We start from the raw sequence: 26,584 nt of genomic DNA, 5'->3' as shown, positions 1-26,584 counted from the left end.
CAATCTTCTCTTGTTGTCTAGGGTCATCGCATCCCCGCTTTTGATCTCCAGGGAGTAACTCAACATGTAGTACTATCAGTGTTACATTGAACCTGTGAGTAGCTCAACATGTAGTACTATCAGTGTTACGCTGAACCTGTGAGTAACTCAACATGTAGTACTATCAGTGTTACGCTGAACCTGTGAGTAACTCAACATGTAGGACTATCAGTGTTATGCTGAACCTATGAGTAACTCAACATGTAGAACTATTAGTGTTACGTTGAACCTGTGAGTAACTCAACATGTAGTACTATCAATGTTATGCTGAACCTGTGAGAAACTCAGCATGTAGTACTATCAGTGTTATGTTGAACCTATGAGTAACTCAACATGTAGCACTATCAGTGTTATGCTGAACCTATGAGTAGCTCAACATATAGTACTATCAGTGTTACATTGAACCTGTGAGTATCTCAACATGTAGTACTATCAATGTTACGCTGAACCTGTGAGTAATTCAACATGTAGTACTATCAGTGTTACACTGAACTTGTGAGTAACTCAGCATGTAGTACTATCAGTGTTACACTGAACCTGTGAGTAACTCAACATGTAGTACTATCGGTGTTATGTTGAACCTGTGAGTAACTCAACATGTAGTACTATCAGTGTTATGCTGAACCTATGAGTAGCTCAACATGTAGTACTATTAGTGTTACACTGAACCTGTGAGTAACTCAACATGTAGTACTATCAGTGTTATGCTGAACCTGTGAGTAACTCAACATGTAGTACTATCAGTGTTATGTTGAACCTGTGAGTAACTCAACATGTAGTACTATCAGTGTTACATTGAACCTGTGAGTAACTCGACATGTAGTACTATCAGTGATACGTTGAACCTGTGAGTAACTCAACATGTAGTACTATCAGTGTTAAGTTGAACCTGTGAGTAACCCAACATGTAGTACTATCAGTGTTATGTTGAACCTGTGAGTAACTCAACATATAGTACTATCAGTGTTATGCTGAACCTGTGAGTAACTCAACATGTCATACTATCAGTGTTACATTGAACCTGTGAGTAACTCAATATGTAGTACTATCACTGTTATGCTGAATCTGTGAGTAACATGTCCATTGACTTAGTGACTTTCTCAAAGAAGTCCATCAGGTTCTGTAGGCATGATCCTCGCTCAACAAAGCCAAACTGGGTTGGGTCAACTGAATGTTGCCTATTTCTTTATCGATCGGCATGGTTAGTGGTATTGCACTAGCACATTACTGTTTTATGAAGATGTACTTTTTGTTGTACTCAGAATGCTGGGTAATATTGGGTAAGATGATGCATCTTTAACATGGAGGGAAATAGATTCCCAGAGTTTAGGACCAAGTATAGTAAAGCAGTGTTTTGGAGTTTTCTAGTGGCTTGGAATGAGAGTACTGAGTGGAAAAGATTTCTGAAGTTGTGGGGTGGGGTTCTTTTATTTACATGGCTGCTGGGTGAGAGAATGTGTGATTGTATAAAACTATGAATAGTTGTTAGATTTTACTGCTAATGATAAATATAGACTGAAGATAATGCTGTTCATCATAATCAAATACATATTCCATCTGTGTTGTTATTTTAGATCCGTTGTAATTACTGTGCTTTTCACATTGTTTCCCTTGTTCTTTTCCACTGAACCTGTATACATCGTTTTAAATGAACAGCAGTGATATTCTGACAATGCAAACTGTGCAGACAGTAAACAATGTGGGAGGAAGGAGAAGGGAATAAAAGCAGGAGATGAAGTTAAGACTGGGGTGAGGTAGGAATGAGCTGTCTTGGCTACGTGGGTGTTGAAAACAGCGAGAGGATATGAGAGAGAGAAGTCAGAGGAATAGGACAGCGGGGAAAGAAGTAAAGAAAGAGGAGAGGCTTGGTTGAAAAAGTCCACAGAAGAGTCAGGAGAGGGGGGGGGAGCGAGAGAGAGCAAGAGAGAGAGAGACAGAGAGAGAGAAGTTAAGCACACAGAGAAAGGGTTAGAGCAGAGCAGGAACAAAGGAAATGAGCTGAGAAACTGAGGAAGACAGAGAAGGCCGTGGTATACAGCACTGCAAGTGAATATTTGCAGTTATACTTCTGAAGTCACCAGTGAACAGGTACAATGCTAGTTAATAATATTACAGCATTGTAACAATAATGTTAAATACAGATTGAAAACAGAGTTATTCATCCCTTTAGCTTTTTTCAGGAACTATCTGAAACTTAATGCCTTACTCGTGTTTTCTTTCTTAGACCACCAATAAACATCTTTGCTGGGTACATCACCCACGTGTGCCACTAACTCTTATTATTTATGGCCACAGTTTTATTTAATTTGTGTTACTATTATTTTCTGCTCTGTCGTATGCTTTCATAATAAAGCAATAAGGCCATTTATTGGTTTATTTAGAACCATGCTGTTTCAGAGTAACATCACCATGATGTTATAGATATTGGATCAGAAGGCAGTATTTGATAACATAGCCACATAATTATTTAATGTATTGCACTGTGTATATTTCTGTTTATGTTGTATTCACAAATTATTTCCTTGTTCCTTTGCACCTGGGCATTGACTGAAATTTATCCCTTTGGAGTATTGCATTATCCTTGTTAATGAATTCAAATAAAGTAATAAAATAAAATATGTAGGATGACAGCACTTTTAACTCTCTATTTCATGAAAGTTAATAAATACAGAAGTTATATACTGCAAGTGAAAATGTTGAAATATATACATTTCAGGGCATTGGTCCTATTGTAAACAACATACCCGCTAATTCCTTTTCATCTGAATGTAAAATTATATGTCATGTAATATTACAGTGGTAGAGTACAGCAAGGAAGTGTAAATGATAAATGGATTTACTTTCCACCTCATCTTGCATTATGGGTAATTTTTTAGTAAGCTAAGTAAAGAGAAAAGTGATCTGGGGTCACCACTGTAGATATGTAGGTTGTTTTGCAGTTGTTACCCAGTCAACTGACTTAAACATGTTTTACAAGTTAGTGAAAGTCTACCCAAAGGCCAGAAACAAACAGTTGCTGGCCAGGCAGGCAATAGCTGAGTTTAATAAAAGAATAATGTCCCTAAAATATTGATGGGTAACTGAAGAATTATTATTTTACTTAATTATTATTACTTGCTGTTGAATTCCTGTCATAGATAACATATTTTGTTGGTACATATACGTTTTATGCATTACAGGTATGTAGTGTATTATGTTTTGGACATCATAAAGTGTGTAAAATTGTATCCAAGAAACCAGTCATATTATGTACTGTCTTAACATGTTTTTCAGCCATTGGGTCTAGTTTGTGGCTTTAAGTGCAGCTGCAAGGTTAACAACTTAATAAGGATGTAAGTAGATAAAACAAAGTCAGAAAAATAACATTCCTGGTGAAATAATGACTCATAGAACAACTATACAAAGTGAAGGTATTTAGGATGAAAAAAGCAGGTAATATCTGATATATAAAGATGCAGTGAAGGAGAGCAGTATGTAACAGTCACAAAATTAACAATGATGATATAGATGATGATGATGATGATGATGCAGAACGATGCTCCCCACTGGGGCAATTCCAGCACTGTAAACAGAAAAATATATATTTCCGAATAATTCAGATCTAAGTTTATGATTACAGATTTCTAGCATTATATTTTTCTGACACCGTGTTTTAAAAGATGTCTAATTTCCTGAATCCTTTAATATGTACTGGAGCAACAAGTTAAAATATGTGGGATCGCAAAGCCATGGCAACCCTGCGTTAATAAAACGGTAGACTTTGTCAGTACTGGCCATGCTTCTGTCTCTAGCTGTCATTCCCATATGAAACAATATCCCCTTCAAACCACCAAAATTAAATCTTTTAGGAAAATATGTGTATTTGTGATCATTTTTGTTCATACCGTCATTGTTACATTTCTTCTTGCATCTTACTATAAAATTATACACCTTATTACAGCTGTACCACATCTGGTTGTCACATACCTTGCTAATTTTATTAGATTCCATATTTGCCTATCGAACCGAAAAGCTGAAGGGATATAGGTTCTAGTCACATGCATGAAACTTGAGACGCAAACGGTAGATAAATAATTGCTTAGATACATTCTTTCAGAGGAAACTTGACTTTGTATTTGCATCACAACACTTCAGGAAAAGACTGAAAATAAGTTTATGTTGTCTCCTTCTCTTCCAGATCAAAAAATGTTAATAAATAATATATGCTGTAAAATCTCAGCTTCATTTAAAAATTAGATCCATTCTTTTATAATGTTTTTACAGTTCATTTTTATTCATTCAATGCATTGCAGAGGTAGGAAAAATGATTGTTGTTATTGAGAAGAAAAATAACAACTACTTCTGGAGGCCTAAAAGCCAGGCATACATAATGATGAAGCACTCCAGCCTTAGAAGCATCACATGGTGACCGCCTGCACCCATTTCCTCAGATCTTCAGGAGTTTACTCAGACCTGATTAATCTACTTCCACTGGCATCACTGTGTCTGAAAAAAAAAAACAACTCACAGCTCTTTTATGATTCCTGTATTGTGAGCAGCTGAAGCATAATTTGCAAGTCATCTAAAATTTTCCTGGTGTAGCATTTTGCCCAGCCATACAAAGAATAGATTCAACCTGTAGTTGAGTCCCTGCATATGTGTTACTGCCCTTTACACAAAGTTCACCTCATGCAGTCTGTTAATACATGGAGAAAAAAGCCCAGTTAGCAGCTGTGCTATGTCTCTTGCCCATGTCAGCATGAAATCAAGTTGCACAGTTACTGCTTAGCTAAGTTAATATTCCCTCTTCTAAAGGCAGAGCATGCAGGTTCCTTTGCCTTTTATTGAGTACAAGCAGGCAGTCACAAGGTGTATCCAGGAATAGAACAGCTGTTCTGCAGCTTCTATGTTTATAAGAAGGGTAAATAAGCTACTTACACTTCAGACCTGGCTGGAGGCAGACCACTTCCCCAGTGCTGCGGGCAGTATTGAGGGACCAACTCCCTGATATATTCCAGGAGAGCATGCGCTGATAACATTACCAGAAATCAATATATACTGCGGATCAGAGTACCACATCAGGAAAAGATTCATTACGACATCCAAAAAATGGCTAGCAGGGATACTGTACTGGTGTGCGGGGCACAAGATGAGTTCATGGAGTGTTGGACTGGTTTACACAGAGGAGATGAAGACTCTGTTATTCAAAGAACTGAGGAGCTGGAGTCAAATATGACCTCCAACTACATCTTCAATGGTAGTAGCTTGGACGACTGGAAGAATTCTTTCTTCGGCATTCATGGGCTGAGTACGTACCAGCCTTATTGGTTCATAGCTGTGCTGTTTCATTGGGAGAGGGAGGTACGTAGGATCACTTTAGGTAGGACTTTGCCTGTGTGCTAAAATGAGATACTCTGAGAACTTTAGGTACAAGGCTGTCATTAGTACAAACTGTTTTATGAGTCATAAACATGGTGGTACTCAAACCAATAAGGCATTCAGTGCATAGTGATAAAAATGGGTCTTAACAGATCCAGGCAAGAAAATTTGTGGTCAGACAGTGCTGTGCAGAAGTAATTATAGTAAGCATCTGTCTGCCTTTGGATTAAATGTATGATGGCTATGTACCCTCCCTATTTTCAGGAATGGGTATTACTGGAATTAAATGCTTCAGATTTGTGACCAAGATGTGTAAGCTTTTGTGATTTGTGTGTGTATCAATCCTTTTGTAGTATGTATGTATGTATATCAGTCCTTTTGTGGTATGTATGTGTATCAATCCTTTTGTGGTATGTGTGTGTGTATCAGTCATTTTGTGGTATGTGTGTGTATCAGTCCTTTTCTGGTATGTGTGTGTATATCAGTCCTTTTGTGGTATGTGTGCATGTATCAATCCTGTAATCACTGAAAATATATTATATATTGCATCATTGCTAGGAGCTTAGCATTTGGAATTCAAATAACAGATGCTTAGGGCTTGGACTTTAGCCTTGGTTTTGAAAAAAAAAATAAGGCACAAATCAGGGCCCTTCTTTTATGCTTGTCAGTTTTTCAAACTGGACCGATACTGTACCTAAATATTATATTTGCATATTTATAAAATGTGATTCTGAGCTTCATTTATGGTGATTGCCTGTCATTTAATTAATTTATAAATACCTGATAGTTTTTCAATTTAGAAAAATATGAGCTATGCAATACAGTAAGTTTCAGGTCAAATAAAATTAGTTAATTTGTTTTTTGTCATAGAAGAGACTTTGCTTGCTTTGCTGCATGCAGGTCTTATGTGGAGGAGGGTTGCTGGACAACAGCAAGTTGCATTCATTACCTGTTATGCCTGACAGTGTTGCAACTTTTCCTTGCACAGTTAGTTTGCACTGCAGCTCTGTCAGACTGTCCCCTATGTACATACAGCACATTGGATGCCTTCCTGTGCTGTTACGTCTCTCTGCAAACCAAGAGCTTAACCCTTGCTGCATGAAACCTTCTTTTTACCCTTTGATAGTAAAATATATGTGTGTGTGTGTGTGTGTGTGTGTGTGTGTGTGTGTGTGTGTGTGTGTGTGTGTGTGTGTGTGTGTGCGTGTGTGTGCGTGTGTGTGCGTGTGTGTGTGTGCGTGTGTGTGTGTGTGTATTTGGTAACAGAATGCTTGTTGCTTCATTCTGCGACACTACGAAGAGCACTTGACCTGTATGTACTGCTTAAATTGTATTACTTTCACTAAACTCGGAGAACCTGTTATTGTCCAGTGTTGAAGTTTTTACATATGCCCCTTCATGGCAGGAAGAATTTTATTTCTGTTGCAGAACTATTTCACCTTAATCTTGTCACAATGCATGTCCCCACCCACACATGCACATGCTGTTTATTTACATAGCCACACAAAAGAAATCGCCAACCATTACAATACCTTAATAGATGCTGGGATTGTTCTGGTGTGCAGTATTGTTAATGCTTCACCTCTGAATAATTTATAAACTCTATGAACACAATCAGAAATGGTATTCGCCACAGTCTTAAAATGTACTTTTCAGGGCTGCTAAGTGCACAGCTGTATGTGCAGTTCTCACTACTGTGGGCCTTGCTATGTGAAGTTCTCACTACTGTGGGCCTTGCTATGTGCAGTTCTCACTACTGTGGCCCTTGCTTTGTTTCAGCTCATGCCTGTACCTGGCTTGCTCTGACCTGTTTTAGTTGTTTTTTGTCTCAGCTTTGTAGCTTTCCCCAGCCATTTTTAGAGCCTGTCTTTGTCCCACTTTTCTCCCTCCCTTATTCTGTCCTTCTCCTTTCTTCTCTTTCTCTCCCTTGCTTCTCAGTATTGCTTTTTTCCTTCATCTGTTAATTTCCTTCTTCAGGCTTCTTGCTGTGCTTTATTTGTCACCTTATAAGTTTATGACAGACTGACAAATAAACATTTTCTTCAGCATGCCCAATCCTAATATTTTCACTAGAATTGTAATTCATTAGGTCCTGACGCTTTTTAATGTTTATGTCATTGGAGCAGCTCGGATGTAAGACTGCTAGCACTAAAGTGTACGTCTCTTGCTTTCTACATCAACACAGCCAGTAATTTATCAGGTGCCTAGTACATTCATTTCCAGAAGTGTCAAACCTTTGTACAAAACACTATAACTTGCTTATTTTCTTACTTTCATCTCTCACCACAGTACAAAACATGGATCTTTACCTTAACCATGTCTCACCAGTTATTTACAGAATGCTGGCATTTGATATCCAACAGTCTGAATCCTGGAACTTCATCATTTAATAAAGTTTTCCTTTTATCTGTCTCTTTCATATAATTTTAGTTTACTTCTGTCAGTCCCTCACAAAGTACCATGAAGTGAGCCAGTTCCTTGTTTTATTAGGTACTTTTCATTTGCCGTGTATACAGGATTTTAGGAGACATAATACTCAACTTTTCCATATTAACACAATTTTGTCTTCAAGTTCTGCCCATCATTAACATTCCCAAATACTTTTGAATACAACTTTTTGATAATGTTGGCCTCTCGCTTTTAGCTAACACTGATGGCCTAATTCAGCAGTGCTACTAGTGCGTAACCAGTCACTGCAACAGCTTTTCTCAGCTCCACGAGATTTGTTTGTTTGGAATCATTTTCTTCCTCTTCTGCTAATTAAAGAGATTAAACATCTTTAGTCTCCATTTCCAAAAAAAAAAAAAATGAATAAAATTGCATTTCCTTTTCCCAAGAATTTCAAAGTCCTGTGGCAATCATTTTTTTTAGGAAGAAAGCATTCTATTTCTATTCTATGGGCCAGAGTTATGGAAACACAATTCTCACTTGCAGCATTATCTTTACACCATTTATCTGACATACCAAATATACAGTACAGGAAATCCTTAATAATTTTTGCCCAGCTTTTGGCCTACCTCTGGCAGATGTCTTTAGATTCCGTAACTTTACACAGCATTGCAGTAGTGTAACAGAAACCAATCCCCAAACAAACATACGTACTTGCTCATTATGATAAAACAGGAATTTTCCCACCTGTTATATACTCACCATTCACCAGTGTGAACTGCTTCAGAATGTAAAGCTGTGGTTCTGTTTTTTAAAAGGAGTGTGTTGCTAGGCAGAAAATTCTATCTGTGTGCTGCATTCCAACATGATTACTAGTCTTTGGGTAAACAGAAAGCTTTAGTCTTCATCAGTGCCAACTCCAAGCGAAACAGATGTAAACAAAAGATCAACTAGCCAATAATTTCATTACAGAGGATGTGCTCTGGCAGCTGCTTTGCTGAGTCAAATTTGTTTACAAAATGCCAAAAAGGGTATAAAAATAGCAACCATAGTGCAGACTGCTTAGTTACAAGTTCTCCTCACCCTGAGCACCATATATGACTTAAAAGGCAGACAAGAGTGTTCTAAATTAACAGAGAGAAAGGTAATGCTAATGCTATCTTGGCAAATGTAGGAGAAGTTCTAACTGTGATGGCATGCAGTAAATCCTGCCACATTAAAAGAGGGGAAGCTGTTTGTGAGGAGTCAGTAAAGACTATTTTTGCTCTACTAGCATAAATAAGAGTCACACTTGCTGTGATAGCATGGAATGGAGGCCTGTGCTTATCAGCTTATCAATGCAAGTTAACAGTATGGAAGGTGTTCCTGTCTAATTAACACAGAGTTAGTGTGTCAAGGCAATGACTAGAAAAGGGCACCCATCTGGGCTAATATTAAAGGCATAATTACTTTAGTTTTATGACTTTAAATGATTAAGATGATTTTATATATATATATATATATATATATATATATATATATATATATATATATATATATATACATATATATTTATATTTATATATCTCAACAAAAACAGAAACAGAAAATACACCCTTGGGATCCCACCTGTGTTCCTGCTGGACAGGGGAAACAGGTGCTGACCTTGTGGGAATGTGGGCAAAATTCTTGGCTAGGCTTATAAGGGCCTCCAGGGCAATAACCTAGTATGTTCCTATGAATCTATGAACCTATAAATATATAGAAAGATAAATAGATAGATATACATATCTGCATACACACACACACACACACACACACACACACACACACACACATATACATATACATATTTGATTTTAAACTGTATATGTCAGTTCTTCAAGGAAAGAAATCTTCATAGGAAGTGTGCTTCTGACACTCACATGTGTATCTGCCTATGTACCTATGTATGCATAAGCATTCTAAAATTGGAAAAGATATGTAAATATATATTATATACACAAACACACACACATATTTATATATGTATATATATATATATATATATATATATATATATACGTGTGTGTGTGTGTGTGTGTGTGTGTGTGTATGCTGTACACACACACACACACACACATATATATATATATATATATATATATATATATATACTTTTATCAACAAAATTAACTGATGTATGTTTTGATTGAGTGTATTTTTGTTTGAATGAATGCCAGTGCTGGGAACATCAACTTTTCCCTGTGGAATGGAAGGTATGTTTGCATGAAAGTTCTTATTTTTCTTTACAAATACTGAAATGTTTGCATATAGCAAAAGTTTAGCAATTAGAGGTAGGATTCTATGTGCAAGTATTTACATATTAGGGTTATATTAAGGGCTTTGTATGACAGTTTGCTTAGAGGATTAAGGAGCTGTTAACAAGCTGGTTCCTGTGGTTCAGAGGTGCAAGGTTTGATTCCTTAAGCCTGCACTGCCTAATTGTGTGACTCTGACCAAATTACTTAACCAGACTCCACTCCTAGGCGGAGTCTGAAAAAGGTCCATGGAGATCAGTGTGCTAGCTCAAAAGACAAATACAGATAAATAAAATAGATAAGGGGAAGAATCTAGTGTTGTGTGCCAGTGTTTATGTGAAGTTTTCTAGTGGCTGTCTTGTGTAGAAGTACTCTGGGAGAAAAGGTTTTTGATAAGGTAATGTGGAAAATCTTGTTGTTTACCACTTTATTTAAATGCAAGTTTATATAAGCATTTGTTAACCAGGATAGAGCATTGATCAATGTGAGCCATTTTAGTCTCAGCCTGGAAGAAGAAATATATATATAAGAATAGGAGAATACAAGGACCAGGATGCAAAACATAGATTACATTGCATCAAATGGGGACAATGATAGTAGACAATCTTGACAATAAGTATGAACTATAAAAAAATATTTACAACATGAATTGGCACTAGGTACCTAACATTATTTACAATTACAAAACAAGTATTAAATGCTTCCTACAGGTACAAGCTGCTACACCTAAACCATTGGCCATTCCACTGCAGAGCATGTCAATTTAAAACCTGCTGCGGGATCTTATGTTCAATCAATTCTTTCTCATTATTAACACTTTTCAGACATCTCTTAGTTTCAGTAGATTAGCCTTTTCTTTCACTGGAACAGAACTATAGACCTTAGTTCCTCCTCCGATTCATTAACTTTAACTTTTGAAAATATGTACCTTTGACTAAAAGCTCGCCTTGTTTTCTGAGGTAATACCCAATGCTTTCCTAAAGCCACTTAGATATAATAAAATTAAAACCATCTAACATCAATAGTAACAAGCACAACATCAGTACACATAAGTGACCTATTTATTTTGTGAGGCCTTACTTCATCTCTGTATGAGTGCTGATTCAAATCCCTAATATATCACTCTCACCAAGATGAAGTAAAGCCTCACAATATAAATAGGTCACTTATGTGTACTCATGTTGTGCTTGTTACTATTGATGTTAGGTGGTTTTCATTTTATTAACTTTCCACTGAATTGTAGGCAAACGACACAAGAACTATGCAATGGTAGAAGAATGTAAGCTGCTCGTACTACAGGACAATAGTTATATCCAAAAGAATAAATTTATTGAAAATCACAAAACGGCCATAAAAACAGTACCAGTTAAGCGCTTTCGGCTGTACCCCAGCCTTCCTCAGAACAACTGTTGTGTTGTACAAAAGGTATATATACACACCCAGCTACTCACAATTAAACAATTGAATAATTAATCAAATAAAGGCCCGCCAAAACTGATTTTAAAATAATTTAAGAGAACAATCTATTTTACACTAAACAATGATCCTATAGTGAATATAAACTATACATTTAAATAATATAAACTTGAATAATATAAACTGTACATATATAAATACATCTTAAAAAGATGAAGAATATTGTTAAAATAGTGTAACATTATATAAAAATAGTGTAACATTATTAAAATTCAGCAGACCATTTCACATAGCTCATGTCCTTAAAATATACACAGTATATCTATACTGATATTCATTCTAATGCTAGGAAGGGTTTTATGCTAATGAAATCATTGAGACCAGGTGGTCTCGTGGAATCTGTAATGATTTGCCATTTGCTTTCACATAATGACAGTTTCATTTTCCAGTCCCCTCCAAACGATGTGCAATCTATCTGTTCAATAATGGAAAATAGGAAGCCGTGGTCAACTCCTTTATCTAGAATGTGCCTGTATAGTGCGTTTTTTGTATCCTGCTTCCCTATTCTATATACATGTTCATAGATTCGCCTGTTAAATTGCCTCTCAGTTTTTCCTATATAATGTGCGTTACATTTTGTACAGGTAGCCAAATATTAAATCTGTTTAGTTTTACAGTTTCCTCTTCCACATCTAATAGTTGTGTGACAGATGTCCCCAAGTGTTATGGTCTTACTCAGATTAATATATTTGCACTGTTTACAACTTCCACATTTGACAGTGCCATGCATTTTGTTGTTGTTTTGTTTAGAATGGCTACCTCTTTCCAACAGCCTCTTCAAATTGGGGGCTGTTTTGAAAACACATCTAGGTACTGGGTCCAATATATGGTCCTTATCCATTACCATCAAGGTTATCCAATGTTTTTCCAAAATTTCTTTAATGATGTATATACTGGGGGAATACATAAGGACACATACCCTTCCCATAGGGGTGCTAGATGTATTCTCCTTCAGGGGTTGTAAGTATGAACCTAATAAGGGTGGATATTTCTTGCCCCATTCGTCATGAACATATTTAGTGACCTCGTTGACCATTTTTTCAGGGTACGCTCTTCTAATGAACATTTCCTTGATGGTGTTGAGTTCGGATTCCAAAATATGTGTATTGGACGACATCCTCGCCGCACGTATACATTGTCCTTTAATTACATTGTGAAATACGTGCGGTGGATGATTGCTGCTGTAATGTACGTAATCATTAGAGAAGGTGGGTTTTCTATATATTCTCGAAGTGAACCCTAGTTCATTGTAGCTCAATAGTACATCAAGATAGGAAATCTCCTTGTGACTGTATTCATGAGTAAATTGTAGAAACTCCACGGTGTTGTTCAAATATACCATAAATTCCTGTAATCTGTCCTCAGATGCCTTCCACAAGATGAAGATGTCGTCCAAATATCTGATGTATAAAGCGATGTCTTTGTAGTAAGAGCTCTTGAACACATGTTCTGATTCCCATTCTGCCATGACTAAGTTGGCAAAAATCGGGGCGCACGCTGCTCCCATAGCCACTCCCCTAGTCTGCCTGAAGAATTCTCCATGAAATGAGATGTAGTTGTAGTCCAACACGAGTGACATCATGTCACAAATGAGGCTGATCTTCTCCCAAGGGAAATCGGTGAACTTGGTGAGACTCCTTTCAAAAAATTCCAATCCCTCAGTCCTGGGTATACTAGAGAAAAGGTCAACCACGTCCACTGTTAAATAAATCAAATTGGTATTCCATACATCCTTGGTGATGGCCCCCAAAAATCTCCATGAGTCCTTGATGATATGTTGAATGTTGTCATAGGTCTTCTTAAGCCAACTGTCAATCAATTGTCCTATTTTGAAGGTTTTGGATCTAGAGCCTGATACAATAGGACGAAAAGGAGGTTTCTGAATGGATTTGTGTATCTTAGGGATACCCACCATCTTAGCTAGAACTGGATGGTCCACCTTGATGTAGGAATAGGTGTCATTGGAAATCCTATTATCTATTAGGTATTCCTCTATGATGAGGTCTATACGCTTATGGCCTATGTTAACCTGATTGAGAGAGATGCTCTCATAATTCCCTGAATTTGGGGTATATTGTATATCTCACAGTTGTAGTTATCAGTGGAAAAAATCACCTTAGTTCCTCCTCCGATTCATTAACTTTAACTTTTGAAAATATGTACCTTTGACTAAAAGCTCGCCTTGTTTTCTGAGGTAATACCCAATGCTTTCCTAAAGCCACTTAGATATAATAAAATTAAAACCATCTAACATCAATAGTAACAAGCACAACATCAGTACACATAAGTGACCTATTTATTTTGTGAGGCCTTACTTCATCTCTGTATGAGTGCTGATTCAAATCCCTAATATATCACTCTCACCAAGATGAAGTAAAGCCTCACAATATAAATAGGTCACTTATGTGTACTCATGTTGTGCTTGTTACTATTGATGTTAGGTGGTTTTCATTTTATTAACTTTAACTGGAAGTGGCTGAAAAAGGACCCTCAAGTAACAGCCCACTTATGTGAAAAATAGATGAAAAAACAAATTGCCTGACACAAACACAATTAATTTTTTTACCTTATTGATGATGCAGTTCTAGAAGGAGATCAGATTGGGTTAGAAGGGCAGTTAGCACCTCGGTTTTCCTCCTGTGTGCATTATGTTTGGCCACGGCACAGTGGTTTTAGAGTAACACTCCTGCAACTGTTCAGGTTCTTCCTGACCTATGGCTGTAGAAGAGAATATTGATTATAGTCCCTCAATCCTGTGACAGCATTTTACTTTCTAACAGAATACAGTTCAATGTAACCAGAGATGAGATGAGCATCAGTGCCAGTTGTTAGTGTCCACAGAAGCAGTTAATCTAGTCCTTGTGGTTAATCTTGCTGAAATCCTTCAAGTTTCTTCTGTTTCCATCCTGTAAAACTGTCTCCATCCATATTCATTCTACCTTCCCACTCAGCTGCATTACCTTTTATTTCTTTTGCAAATATTGACATGAATTAATTCTATATTATAGCCTGATAGCCATCATATTTAAGCTTCATACCACTTTTCCAGCAACTCGATGTCCAGGCAAGTCTTACTGCATTCCCAGTATATTTGAAGATTTTTTTTTCCACTCACACTTTACTTCTGTGACCTTCTCTCATTCATGGGTTACTATCACCTGTTTAAAAAAATAGCCTTTTTATTGGCTGTCTCATAGACACTCCCCTTTATACGCATATAAAACTTTGTAGCATTCCACAGACCTTCATTGTCTCATATTCATACTCCCTTTTCCCTATCTTCTAATTTTAGCTAAACCAGTTGGCTCTTTTTCACTCACTCCCTTCCTTTCCTTAAGTAGGATTTCTCTGTCTTTTTTTTTTTTTTTTTTGTTTGTTTTGTTTGCTTTGTTTTTGTTGTACCACCCCAGAACTTCCATTATTATATGTTTCATCTTTTCCTGCAGCATTTCCACATTACGTGTCACAGTGCTTCCTAAAAGATGGCAGCCTACCTTCCAGCTGTCCCAAACCTTTGTCCTTGCTACATGTACTAAACTTCTAGGCATCCTAAATAATGATACTATAAATAACTGAAGATTCATTTGGCAAAACACAATTCACTGATTCTGTTTTGCTGACTTGTCTTGTAACTGCAAACTTCATTCAGAGAAAATACCTACTCAGAGGTGCTATACCTAAGTTAGGATCAGTTATATCTCCTTCCACAAAGACAGTTGGAGGTTTGCTCCCTGTTAGGAACCTTTTCTCTCAAGCACCGTTCTGTAAAACAGTATTTATAAATCATGTTTTAGCAAACTGTGATTTCATTATTAGTTGACTATCCATTGTGAATACCATAAAGGAGTTTTAACTGAGTGACAGTCTGACCTCACCACCTCTCATGTTACTAACAACCAAGTCAGAAATGTCCAACTTTTATACTAAGGGCTTCATCTTCTCAGCTCAAGCTTCATCCACAACATGTATGTGCCTTCTGCTTAAATTATTTATAAGTATCTGGGCAATATCAGAACTATATGATTTTTGGACTATCTAGATAGATAATTATATAAACAGTCTGATTGTTGAGCAGTGGGTCTAGCAGATAATAAATTGAATGGGAAATATTGTTCAAACATGGGCACACATAAAGGGTTTTGTAAAAATAATCAGCTATTACACTGAGCAGCCTATGTCAGCAGAAGTCGTAACTGAAATGTCCATGTTCTTATATTTTATTTCAGGACTTTGGTCTCTGTCTTATGAGCAAGAGTTGACAACGCCCCTGCATATCACAGCAAGTCGTGGTTACAATGATTGCCTAAGACACCTGCTGCTAAGGGGTGCAGAAGTGGACCTTGCCCCTGGTGGAAAGACCCCTCTCCATGAAGCATGTGAGAATGCAATGACTGAATCTGTGAGACTCCTTCTAGCATTTGGAGCATGCACAAACGCCATTTCAGAAGATGGACTCTCACCACTTCACTACTGCAATTCTACTGAGTCACTGGAGTAAGTTTATAGAGTGCTGCATTCTGAAAGTTGGGTGAATGTCATGCCTTTTTTTCCAAAGGGGTATTTTTACTTATTATTTTGTATTTCTTTACCAGAAATGTCTGACTGGGTAGGAATCTCTTTTCAGTGGAAGCCCAGGGAGAAAAGCTCCAGCAACAACAACATTTTATATAGTACATATTTAAAACAAAATAATGAAATGAACATATACAGTTGCAAAAATACATGTTGCATGTTATACAAATGGAAAAATTAACACATTACCAATGATTAGGCGTGATGAGCTGTAGTTTAAGAAAAATCTGGAATACTAGAAAATTTATTTAATTATATTTCTATATCTATAGTTATACACACACACACACATATATATATATATATATATATATATATATATATATATATATATATATAGGTCTACCTGATAACACCGACACGCCAAAACACCGACATCGAAATAACCAACATGAAAAAAACGATAAAAAAGAAAGTTCAAAAACACGAAACTTCACACGCCCAACAAACCAAAATCCCAACAATCGACAAAACAAATACCTTTCCCAAAAAACATACACACAACACAAGTACACCAAAAACCTTACAAACCTACACTAAACCTTACATACACAACTATCTATGCACTAACCTTAACCCAAACCCTAACCCTAAGGTCCGTCACTATCACACACTTACCTTACCCGCACCCTAACCCTAACTCACTTAATCCGCCCCTAACCCTCAACTCCATCACTATCGCACACTTACCTTACCCGCACCCTAACCCTAACTCACTTAACCTGCCCCTAAACCTAAAGTCCGTCACTATCACACACTTACCTGACCCGCACCCTACCCTAACATCCATCACTATCACACACTTACCTTACCCACACCCTGACCCTAACGTCTGTCTCTATCGCACCTTAACATGTCAGTGTTCTCAGCATCGGGATTCTCAACTGTCGGTCTTCTCCATTGCCGATCTTCCGGTGTCGGTGTTTTCAGGTAGACCCATATATATATATATATATATATATATATATATATATAGAGAGAGAGAGAGAGAGACACACACACACACACACACACACACACACACACACGCACGCACACGCACACGCACACATTTATTTTCTTGTGAGGTCATGATAGCTTGGGTGATTTATGATCTAAGAATTCATACCATTTTAAAACAGTTTCATTAGATGGATTTCAATCCAGGACATCATGGATTCAGTCACAGTTAAGGATTGGTGTGTGAATCTGTGAAACAGTGCCTGTAGCTGCAATCCCAGCCCTCAGGCTAGCTAAACTAGAGAAATGCACCTTCAAGTATCAAACTGTCATCTAATTTTTTGTCTAGCATGCACTTACTATAAGATGACGTACACCAGGTTTATTTAGTCTTAGCTTTTGGACCAGTCTTCCAGACAGACTGTTATGTTTGACAATAAAAAAGACTGCAAGTGTGGAGATCTAGACCTGATCCCATGTAATAGTTTCTGTCTGATATGCACTGTATTGCAGTGGTCAGAGCCAAGGTGTTTATGTCAGAATACCTGCCAAGATCTCAGAATTTAGACAATAGACATAGAAATACAAGTCAGAAGAACTAATTCATCTGCTAATTCTGACCCAGATGGTATTCATTTATTAGAGTTAGTAGAGTATCAGATTTGGATGTAGTTCTGATACAAAGGCAGTGTATTAGAAACTGGATATGAACCCATCCCAGCTGCTGAAAAGTATGTAAACATGATTTTTTTTCTTCCAGCTTGATAGCATTTGGGTGACCAAATTCCCACACTATTAATTTCTTTCCAAAAGGAGCAAGAGCTTCATGGCAGCACCATTCCTCCATTCTCAAAAAGTAAGTTGGTAGGGATATTTTTTATTATGTCCTACCTGATCTTTATTCCCCTGGTGGGTAATGTCAAGGGGCTTGTAGTGATTTCAAATGCAGGCCCTCGGACACTCACATTTCACATCTTGTCCTTTACCTGTGCTACCTATCAGTGCATCAGCTTGGCAGTAACTAAATAAAGGAAGCCCACCCCTGCCAAAAAAAAGAAAAACAGTGAATTGTCAGTTGCAACTTATTTTATCCTTCCCACCACATTCCTACCAGTCCAGCACTGATTAAACTTGAGTTTCTCATGCGGCAAATTAAATCTATTCTTATGTAACTTTCTTCTTCCAGGCTGAGATTGACAAGCACGTTCTAATGCCAAAAGCTGAAAGGTTATACATTTCTAAAACAATTTAATATCTGTTAGATACTTACAGTACTAGAAGGTATTACCAATTGCAGAGTGAACTCGGAATCATTAATGAATCTTCCTACTCAGCTGAATATGATTAAATCTCCCCCGCCCTTGATTTATAACAATCACTTCAAGAACTCTGTCATAAAGTATAATAGTTTGTTGACTGACCTTTATACAGGTCAAAAGTAATGACTCATCTCCCTCCAGCAGTTTGTTATTAAATCATAATTTAAAAGCTTAACACTCCTTCCATTAGGTACTTTTGCCTGCTAGAACTAACAAAACAAAAAAAAAAAAAAACAAGACAAAATTCTTTGTTCTTGGTTTTGATATCAGTTCACTAACTTGGGATGCTTTTAATTCAGTTATGTTCACATTCTGCAACAGAAGGAAATGACAAAATCGAGATACTGAATTTCTTTTTGCTGGTGGTTGATTTTCGATATTAGGTGAGAATGGTTCAGCCATAATTTAGTTACTCTATAAATACTTCTGTTGCGAATTACAGCATTTTTAGAGCTATACTTGATTATGAGACACTGCAAACATTTCTAAGGACTGTAGTTTTTTACAGTATCTTTTTACAGACTGAAAGGTTTTATTAATGCCAGTGATAGAGTGGCAGCGCTTTGGATGACAGTTGTTAGTTTCTCATTTCTGTATGTTATCAACTCTTGTCATTTTGCTCTGTTTATTGTTACAGGTGTGCAAAACTGGTGCTGACCTATGGAGCTAATGTTAACTGTCAGTCAGAAGAAGAGGAAGACACCCCACTACATATTGCGGCTCAGAATGGCTTGGAAGAACACCTGAAGCTATACCTTCAATATGGTGCTGATGTACACAAGAAAAATAATGAGGGATTGACACCACTAAACACAGCCTGTGCCCAGCCACACAGGGCTGAAGATACAGACCGCTACTATCACATGTGCAAGGAACTGGTTGACCGTGGAGCCAAAGTCACAGTCTGTGACTTAGACCGTGTGAGCCCTCTACACAATGCTTGCAAAGTCGCCAATCACAAAGTGGTAGAGCTCTTACTGGAGCAAGGAGCCAGAGTCAATGACATGAACTACAGTGGCAACACCCCACTGCACAACATCCTGCAGGTGGTGCCCTTTAAGCTAGAACACTACCCAGAAAGGACTGTCAGAGCCCTCTTAAACTATGGAGCTATCCGTTTGTGGCCAGGCTCAATTCCAAAGGTAAGAGCAATCAGTATCTCACACTGACATACCCAGCTATAATGAAACAGCTGTATGCAAAACCGCACACCTGCAAAGCAGTATGTTGTATAAGCTCTGTGACTCAATGTGTCACACTATGGAATGCATTAGCACACTGACATACCCAGCTATAATGAAACAGCTGTATGCAAAACCGCACACCTGCAAATCAGTATGTTGTATAAGCTCTGTGACTCAATGTGTCGCACTATGGAATGCATTAGCACACTGACATACCCAGCTATAATGAAACAGCTGTATGCAAAACTGCACACCTGCAAAGCAGTATGTTGTATAAGCTCTGTGACTTAATGTGTCACACTATGGAATGCATTATACTAAATACCAGTTCACTGAAAATGCATGACAAAGATTTTCACGATTGCTATCCCAAGGATTTGCTGCTCTGTTTTAACTGATTATGTATGTTTTGGGGGAGGGGTGTTGAGATCAGTGAATGTCTTCTTACAGGCAGTGTTTTCACTGGGAATCAGCAAAATTGCTTTCAAATACAGGTATGCATGCCACCAAGTCTGCTACATTGTGCCATGACATATAATTCATGGGTTTAAGTGTAGCTTGGCCACTGACATTTCACTCATTTGACTATAAACGGTTAGCTTTCCAGCCTTAGTAAGTTCATTTACTTATAAAAACTTGACAGAAGAATGCTTGCATAGTTTACTTTTGTATTCATTTACCTGCATACAATTGCAGATTTTTTTCTGTTTATTTTTAATAACAGATAGATTTAACAAAAACACAGGCTTGAGGTTACCAGTTTGTAAACCACAGGCTATAAAAGGGAGTGCATGGAGTTAGGATGCAGGATTACTAGTCTGCAGCTTTTTCCTTTATTGTATTCTACTACATATTTTGTTAAAGTTAATGTTGTACAGGACCAGGATTCCTAACCTTTGTTGACACAATTTCTTATATACATTTATTTTATTTTATTTATTTATTTATTATTTGTTAACCGGGAAAGTCCGACTTGGAACAAAGCCAATTTTCAGCGGAGGCCCAGGGAGAAATGTTCCAAAATAATATACATTTGTGGTTTTTACAATATTTTCTTTTTCTTCAGATAGTAGGTGCTGTTAGACCATCAGTGCATAGGTTGCTACACTGCATGATGAAAACTGATTAATTTAGCCTGTAAATATTTGTCTTTTGCCTGTGAGGATGCCAATAGATAAATATAAGGATTAGTCTCAGGGCCTAACACTGTATAGTCTAAGGATTAGACCTGCAGTTATGTTACCAGTTCTGCTCCTAATGATGGTTCCAAATTGGGGGGGAGGCTGAGATCTACATAACCCAAAGTGGTCCCCTCACAAACTTGCATGTTTAACCATATATTTTTGACAAAGGGAAAGCACTTTTAAGAAGATGTCTGCAGCTAGATGCCTCTGTAGTATGAAGGACTGAGGCAATGTTTATCCTTCTGTTCTCAGTCTGAGAGCCATCATGTTGCACAGCAGTTGGCCAACTATAATTTATGAAATGAGTTTGAAATTGCCACTTTTGGGAGCACCGAGGGTTAGCACATGTTTGGCCACTAGTAATTGCTAGGGAAAGAGGAGGACAAGAGAGTACAGAGTATATGCATCCAGATAGCACCTCATACCTATTTTGTGGGAGAGCCTGTGATAAAAAGAATGTTTGGCATATAACAAGAAAGCTGTCTTCTTCCTAGAAATGGATATCTGAAATAGATGTAAAATTCTGAAAAGACAGGAAAATAAGTAGGTGGTGCATAAAGCAGGGCATCCGTCAAAATTCAAAGCAAAGATAAATACACAAATGTAAAATTTGTGTGAAAAGAAATGTAATCAAACTGTAAAACATTGGACAAAAACTGAACTTAAAACCTTTAGCTCATGCTAAATTTTAAAATGTCATGCCATGATTACATTTTTCCTATTAGTTTTATAATGTTAATTGGTACATTTGCTTTACAACAGTTTCAGGTTGAATCTAGGGGAAAAGTCTTGTCATATAAATTACAGGTGTATAGCTAGATACTTGGCAATTGGTTAAGTAGGCCATTTGCAGCCTAGCCAATGCACTTCTCACTCGTTGCTCCCTTATCCAGAAGGGACAGGTGACAAGAACAGGGGCGAATTTTTGGATACCCATCCACCCATTGAGGTTATTTTTGAACAGAGGTAGGGATTTGCTTTGTCTGATATGGAGAGGGAATTTATTCCATAGTTAGGGGATTCTCTGGGAGAGAGATATTAATCCTGCCACAGGTTCTGTTTATGTTATCCCTGTAGTGGGTATTTATGAAGAAGTCACATTCCAATGTGTAAGAAATCAAGCAGGACAGAGTCCTTTGCTGCTTTATAGACCACAACAGAGATCACCTCACAGAAATCTATAAAAGACAGAATAGAGAGATATGGCTTTTAGTTACTTTGCGTAGCACAGAGAGCTCACACCTGATACTTTCTTTGGAAACATGGGATTTTTTTTTTACATGGAGGTTATACCTGTAGTAACTAGCTCGGCTAAGTAATAAGATTTCCTAATGATAGTCAGTAAATGGTGGCCAAAGGAAAGTTCATTGTGCATAAATGTGTCCAGGTCTCTAATGACAGTATCTGTTTTAAGGGGGTGTTGTTTACGTGGTACGTGTAGGGGTGCTCTTTTCTTCTGCAAGAGTGTAGTGTTGCATTTCTTTGCTTTTAGCTTAAAATTGATGGCCCTGACACCATGAATTTGTGAAAGTTAAATCCCTTTGGAAAATATAGACATCATCTGGTGAGTTAATAACTAGGTCTAAATTTGCAGTCTTCATCAGATTTAGTCAGCTGAAGGCCCTTGACATCAGATTTGCATCACTGAAGTAAATGTTTAAGAGTAATGGCCATAGCACAGAACCATGGAAGCTGCCACTGTTGATAAGTCTTTTACAGGGAAGTGCCATACCAACCTGACTGAGTGGATGCTGTCTGTGAGCCAATCAGCTATTCAGTGAGTTATGTATGGGCTTACACTCAACTGGGCCAGATTTTTCTAAAATTCCAGAGAGCATAATAGTATCAAAAGCTGTGGCCAAATGTAGGTGGGCAGCATGCACATCCTTACCTTTGTCCAGTGCCTTCTCACAGCCAAATTCATTTTTGTCAAATGATTGTAAACTACCAGTATCCTTATTTATCTGTTGCATGATTATACATTCCATTGCTTTACTGAAACTTGTAATACTGGTACTTTTTATCTTTTCAGTTGAATGGCATTTTCAGCTAACTGATATATAACTGCTTATCAATGCTTAGTTTGAGAAACAGTTCATATACAACGGGTGAAACAAGTCTGCTTTGCCAACAACAGACCATGTGTAAGGCCACCACAAACAATATATTTTTTTGTCTTATATGATGTACCATATGTAGAATGGCATAGTTGAAGGAAATGAATGTAATCTTGCTTAAAACATGTTTGCAGTTCTGTTCTCAATCTGACAAGATCACCAGTTTGATTCATAGGTTCATAGGTTCATAGGTAGGTACTAGACTATCGGCCCAAGGGCCTACATAAGCCTAGCCAACAAGGTTCCCTGGCTTATGCCACCTAAGAAAGTTATTTTCCTGTGTCACTGTTGAGCAGAGACAGAGAAGTGATTCCCCAAGGTGTAGTTCCTATTTCCCATCCACTCATCAAGATTTTTCTTGAAGAGTGCTAATGAAGAACTTTGCTTGACATAGATGGGTAGCCTGTTCCAGAGTATGGGAAGTCTCTGGGACAGGAATCTATCCCTCCAGCATGTTCTGTTTATTGTGGTGACAAGGTTTAGGTCCCCAGAGTGTGTTGCTCGGAGGGATTGGTATTTCTTTAGGTGTAGAATGTCCAACAGCTCTGGGTTTGACATAGCTTTATATGTTAGGCAGAGATCACCTCGGAGTAGGTGATATGCTACGGAGTAAAGCTGGAGTTTTTGAGGCGGTCAGTGTAGGGCATTTGTTTGAAGCCAGTAATCCTCTTTGTGAGGTACTTCTGTGGCCTTTCCAGCTGCTGCAGATGTCTTGTGAGGTACATTCCAAAAGGGGCGTTGTACTCTTTAATGGGTCTAATGAATGTCGAGTAGAGGGGAACAATGACCTCTTTTTTCCTCGATGAGAACCCTTTTATGATGAGGTGTGCCATGTAGAAGGACTTCCTGACTACTGTGGCGATGTGACTATCAAAGGAGAGACTACTGTCCACCTGGGTCCCAAGGTCTCTTATCACGCATTTGGTGTTAAGTAGATTGCTGCCTATGTTGTAGTTCATGGGTATAAAGTTTTTACCAAAGGGGATAACACTGCACTTTTTGGCATTGAGCTTGAGGCCATGGCTCTGACACCAGGCATCTGTCTCAGTGAGGCCCTTCTGTAGGATGTCCACATCATTTGGGGACTTGACTATGGCTCCTAGTTTGCAGTCATCTACGAACTTCATTAGCCAGAGGCCTTCTGTGTTAGCCTGTACTTCAGAGAAGTAGATACCAAACAGGAGAGGTCCCAGGATGGAATCCTGTGGTACTCCACTTGTCACTGCTTTGAGGTCAGATTTGGAGTCTGCAACCTTTACAGTCTGGGTTCTGTCAGTGAGGCAGTTGGCAACCCATCTTGTGACGTAGGGATTTATACCTAGTTTAGTGAGTTTAGCTATAATTCCAGAATGGGGGATGGTGTTGAAAGCCTTGGCGAGGTCAAGATAGGCTGTGTGAATCACCTTACTCTCATCTACGGCTTTGGTGACTGCCTCAAAGAAGTCAATCAGACACAGGAGGCATGATCTGCCTTTCACAAACCCGAACTGGGTGGGATCCAGAGTTTGGAGGTTACCAATATCTTTGTTTATGAGTTCCATGATGATACATTCAATGGCCTTGCAGACCAGGCTCATCAGGCTAATAGGTCGATAGATCCCGGGATCAGTTGAATACCTCTTTATAACCTGTGGTCCTAAGATGAGGTCACATCTAAAGTATTGGGAAGTGGGGTGGCTACAGCCTGTAGATACCTGACACAGATCATATTTTAGTTATTTTATTTTTATTTGCTCTTATCCTTGAAACACTTTAGACTTCTATAGGCACTGATATTTAAGGATGCATATCAGTTGCTGAAAAGCTACTTCCTCAAAAAGCAAGTAAGATGAGCAAGTTGCTGACTTATTTTCCTGTGTGCAGGAGACCTCTTATTTTCTACCAAACTATATATATAAGCTTCTGTCCATCCCTTACTCAGCTTCTGTCAACTAGCAATAAAAACTAGACCTAGTGGTAGAGTCTTGACTCCAATATCATCACTATATACAGTGTCCACCCTTTACCCTAAACAACATTTTTAAAGTGAAACTTCTTACGGGACAGTGTGAAAGCTCAGAGTGTAGTGGAAAAGTGAAATGGAAGTATGTAAGTCAAAACGCCACCCTTAAGGGTGGAACTTGACTTCATTCTTCTATTCAAACACACACACATACACACACATACACACACACACACACACACACACACACACACACACACACACACACACACACACACACACACACACACACAAACACATACACATACTGAGAATGAAAGTTTTTGATTTCTGAATCATTGGTTGGAGTTTTCTTCAATATTTATGAGTAAGATTGCAGCTTGCTTTATCACAGTGTGCTGCATTGAGTAGAAACAAAAGATTTGGAAGGGACACCATTTGGGATTTTAAGCTGACTGAAATAGGCTGTTCTGGGTTTTTTATGCCTGTTGTGTTTGTAAACGGATAAGTCACTTCAGTAAAATGTCTAAATATTTATGCATATAATAGAATTCAATTTTCCTGGGCTAAAAATCAGGGAAGCATACAGATGTTGGAATGCTTTTAAATTATTATGGTTAACCCATAATTAATTCAGCATAATATAAGAAAATATAGTAGTCAACATTTTTGTCTGTCCAAAGATAATTTTTACTGAAATTTTGACACCAAAATTGCAGAGAAGAGTGGTCTCAGTACTCTTGTGATTCACTGTGTATATATTTACTGTATGTAATTCTACAACTGTGTATTAATGTTTGATATCCTCCATCAGTATTCTGACTTTGAGTTTAGCTACTTGGAATATAACTGTATAACAAGAAGGAAGCTTGGCGATTTGTTAACTCAGTTAGATGGAACTCAAATGTAAAGAAAATGGACGTTAATTGTTTTGTTGATTGGGAAGCAGTATTTGTAAACACGTAGAGGAGTAGATGTGGAATGCAGTTCTAAAAAACAACAGCAAAAAAAAAAAAGAGTGTGTGTGGTCACCACATATGGTAGAAGTGAAACTTCTGTAAGGAAATGCGAAGCAGCTTATACTGTATGTACCATTTGCTTTCCTTCACACTCCCTTACAAAAGGTTCACTTCTACCACACGTGGCACATATTTTTTTTAAACACCTTTATTGAATTATCGTTTGTGACACAAGCAAACTTACATTTGTGTAAAAGTAATCAAACCATAATAAGTTCAAATTTACATCACATATATTTTTCTATACAATATAATCCGTCCAGCATTAAATAAAATGTTCAGTTCCTGCCAAGTCATTCTTCCTACAAAGCATTTTTCTGCATGTATTGCTCCCTCAATTTCCATTTTTTCTATGTAATTTATTCTTTACCTATTCTAAATATCCCACTCCCTGTTCTTTTACAGTATTCACTATTTCAAGTATGGTTGGTTTAGACTTCAATTTCTTTTTTCTAGTGATTGTTTTTTTGACAGTCACCAGAATTAAAATTAGCAAGGCTTTACTGTGTCTAGGCAATTCAGATCCTGTATCCCAGCTCAAAAAAGAATTTCTTTAGTTACACACATTTGCTCGCCCAGTATTCCTGGCAAGTACTTGGTAGAGAATTTTTAAAGTCTGCCAATTCATTATACTCCCAAAACATATGTTCCAGATTATCTGTTTCTTCCCCATCACACCTCCAACATTTGCAATCTACGTGAGGAAAAAGTCTTTGGAGTCTTCTTCGGGTATAAAAGTACCTATGCAAACACTTTCAGGCAAAAATC

General features: G+C 37.7%; 1 protein-coding gene across 3 annotated transcripts in view; it reads left to right on the top strand.

Annotated features, from left to right (window-relative positions):
- ASB10 (ankyrin repeat and SOCS box containing 10) overlaps nucleotides 1-26,584 on the top strand; it is a 90,801-nt gene that overhangs the window by 46,137 nt on the left and 18,080 nt on the right. For 2 of the 3 annotated variants that reach the window (XM_044067596.1, XM_044067597.1), the window contains exons 2-3: nucleotides 15,767-16,034; nucleotides 19,008-19,512. In XM_044067596.1, coding sequence (XP_043923531.1) covers nucleotides 15,767-16,034; nucleotides 19,008-19,512 — 773 coding nt within the window. Of the gene's footprint in view, nucleotides 1-4,949; nucleotides 5,327-15,766; nucleotides 16,035-19,007; nucleotides 19,513-26,584 lie in introns of those variants that run through there. The other variant, XM_044067598.1, reaches the window with a different exon arrangement.

The sequence above is a fragment of the Protopterus annectens genome, chromosome 3.part1 (genome assembly GCF_019279795.1).
Source record: "Protopterus annectens isolate FY-2018-M chromosome 3.part1, PAN1.0, whole genome shotgun sequence".
Taxonomy (NCBI): domain Eukaryota; kingdom Metazoa; phylum Chordata; order Ceratodontiformes; family Protopteridae; genus Protopterus; species Protopterus annectens.
The sequence above is the reverse complement of the archived record's forward strand: the minus strand, read 5'-3'. Positions and strand labels throughout refer to the sequence as shown.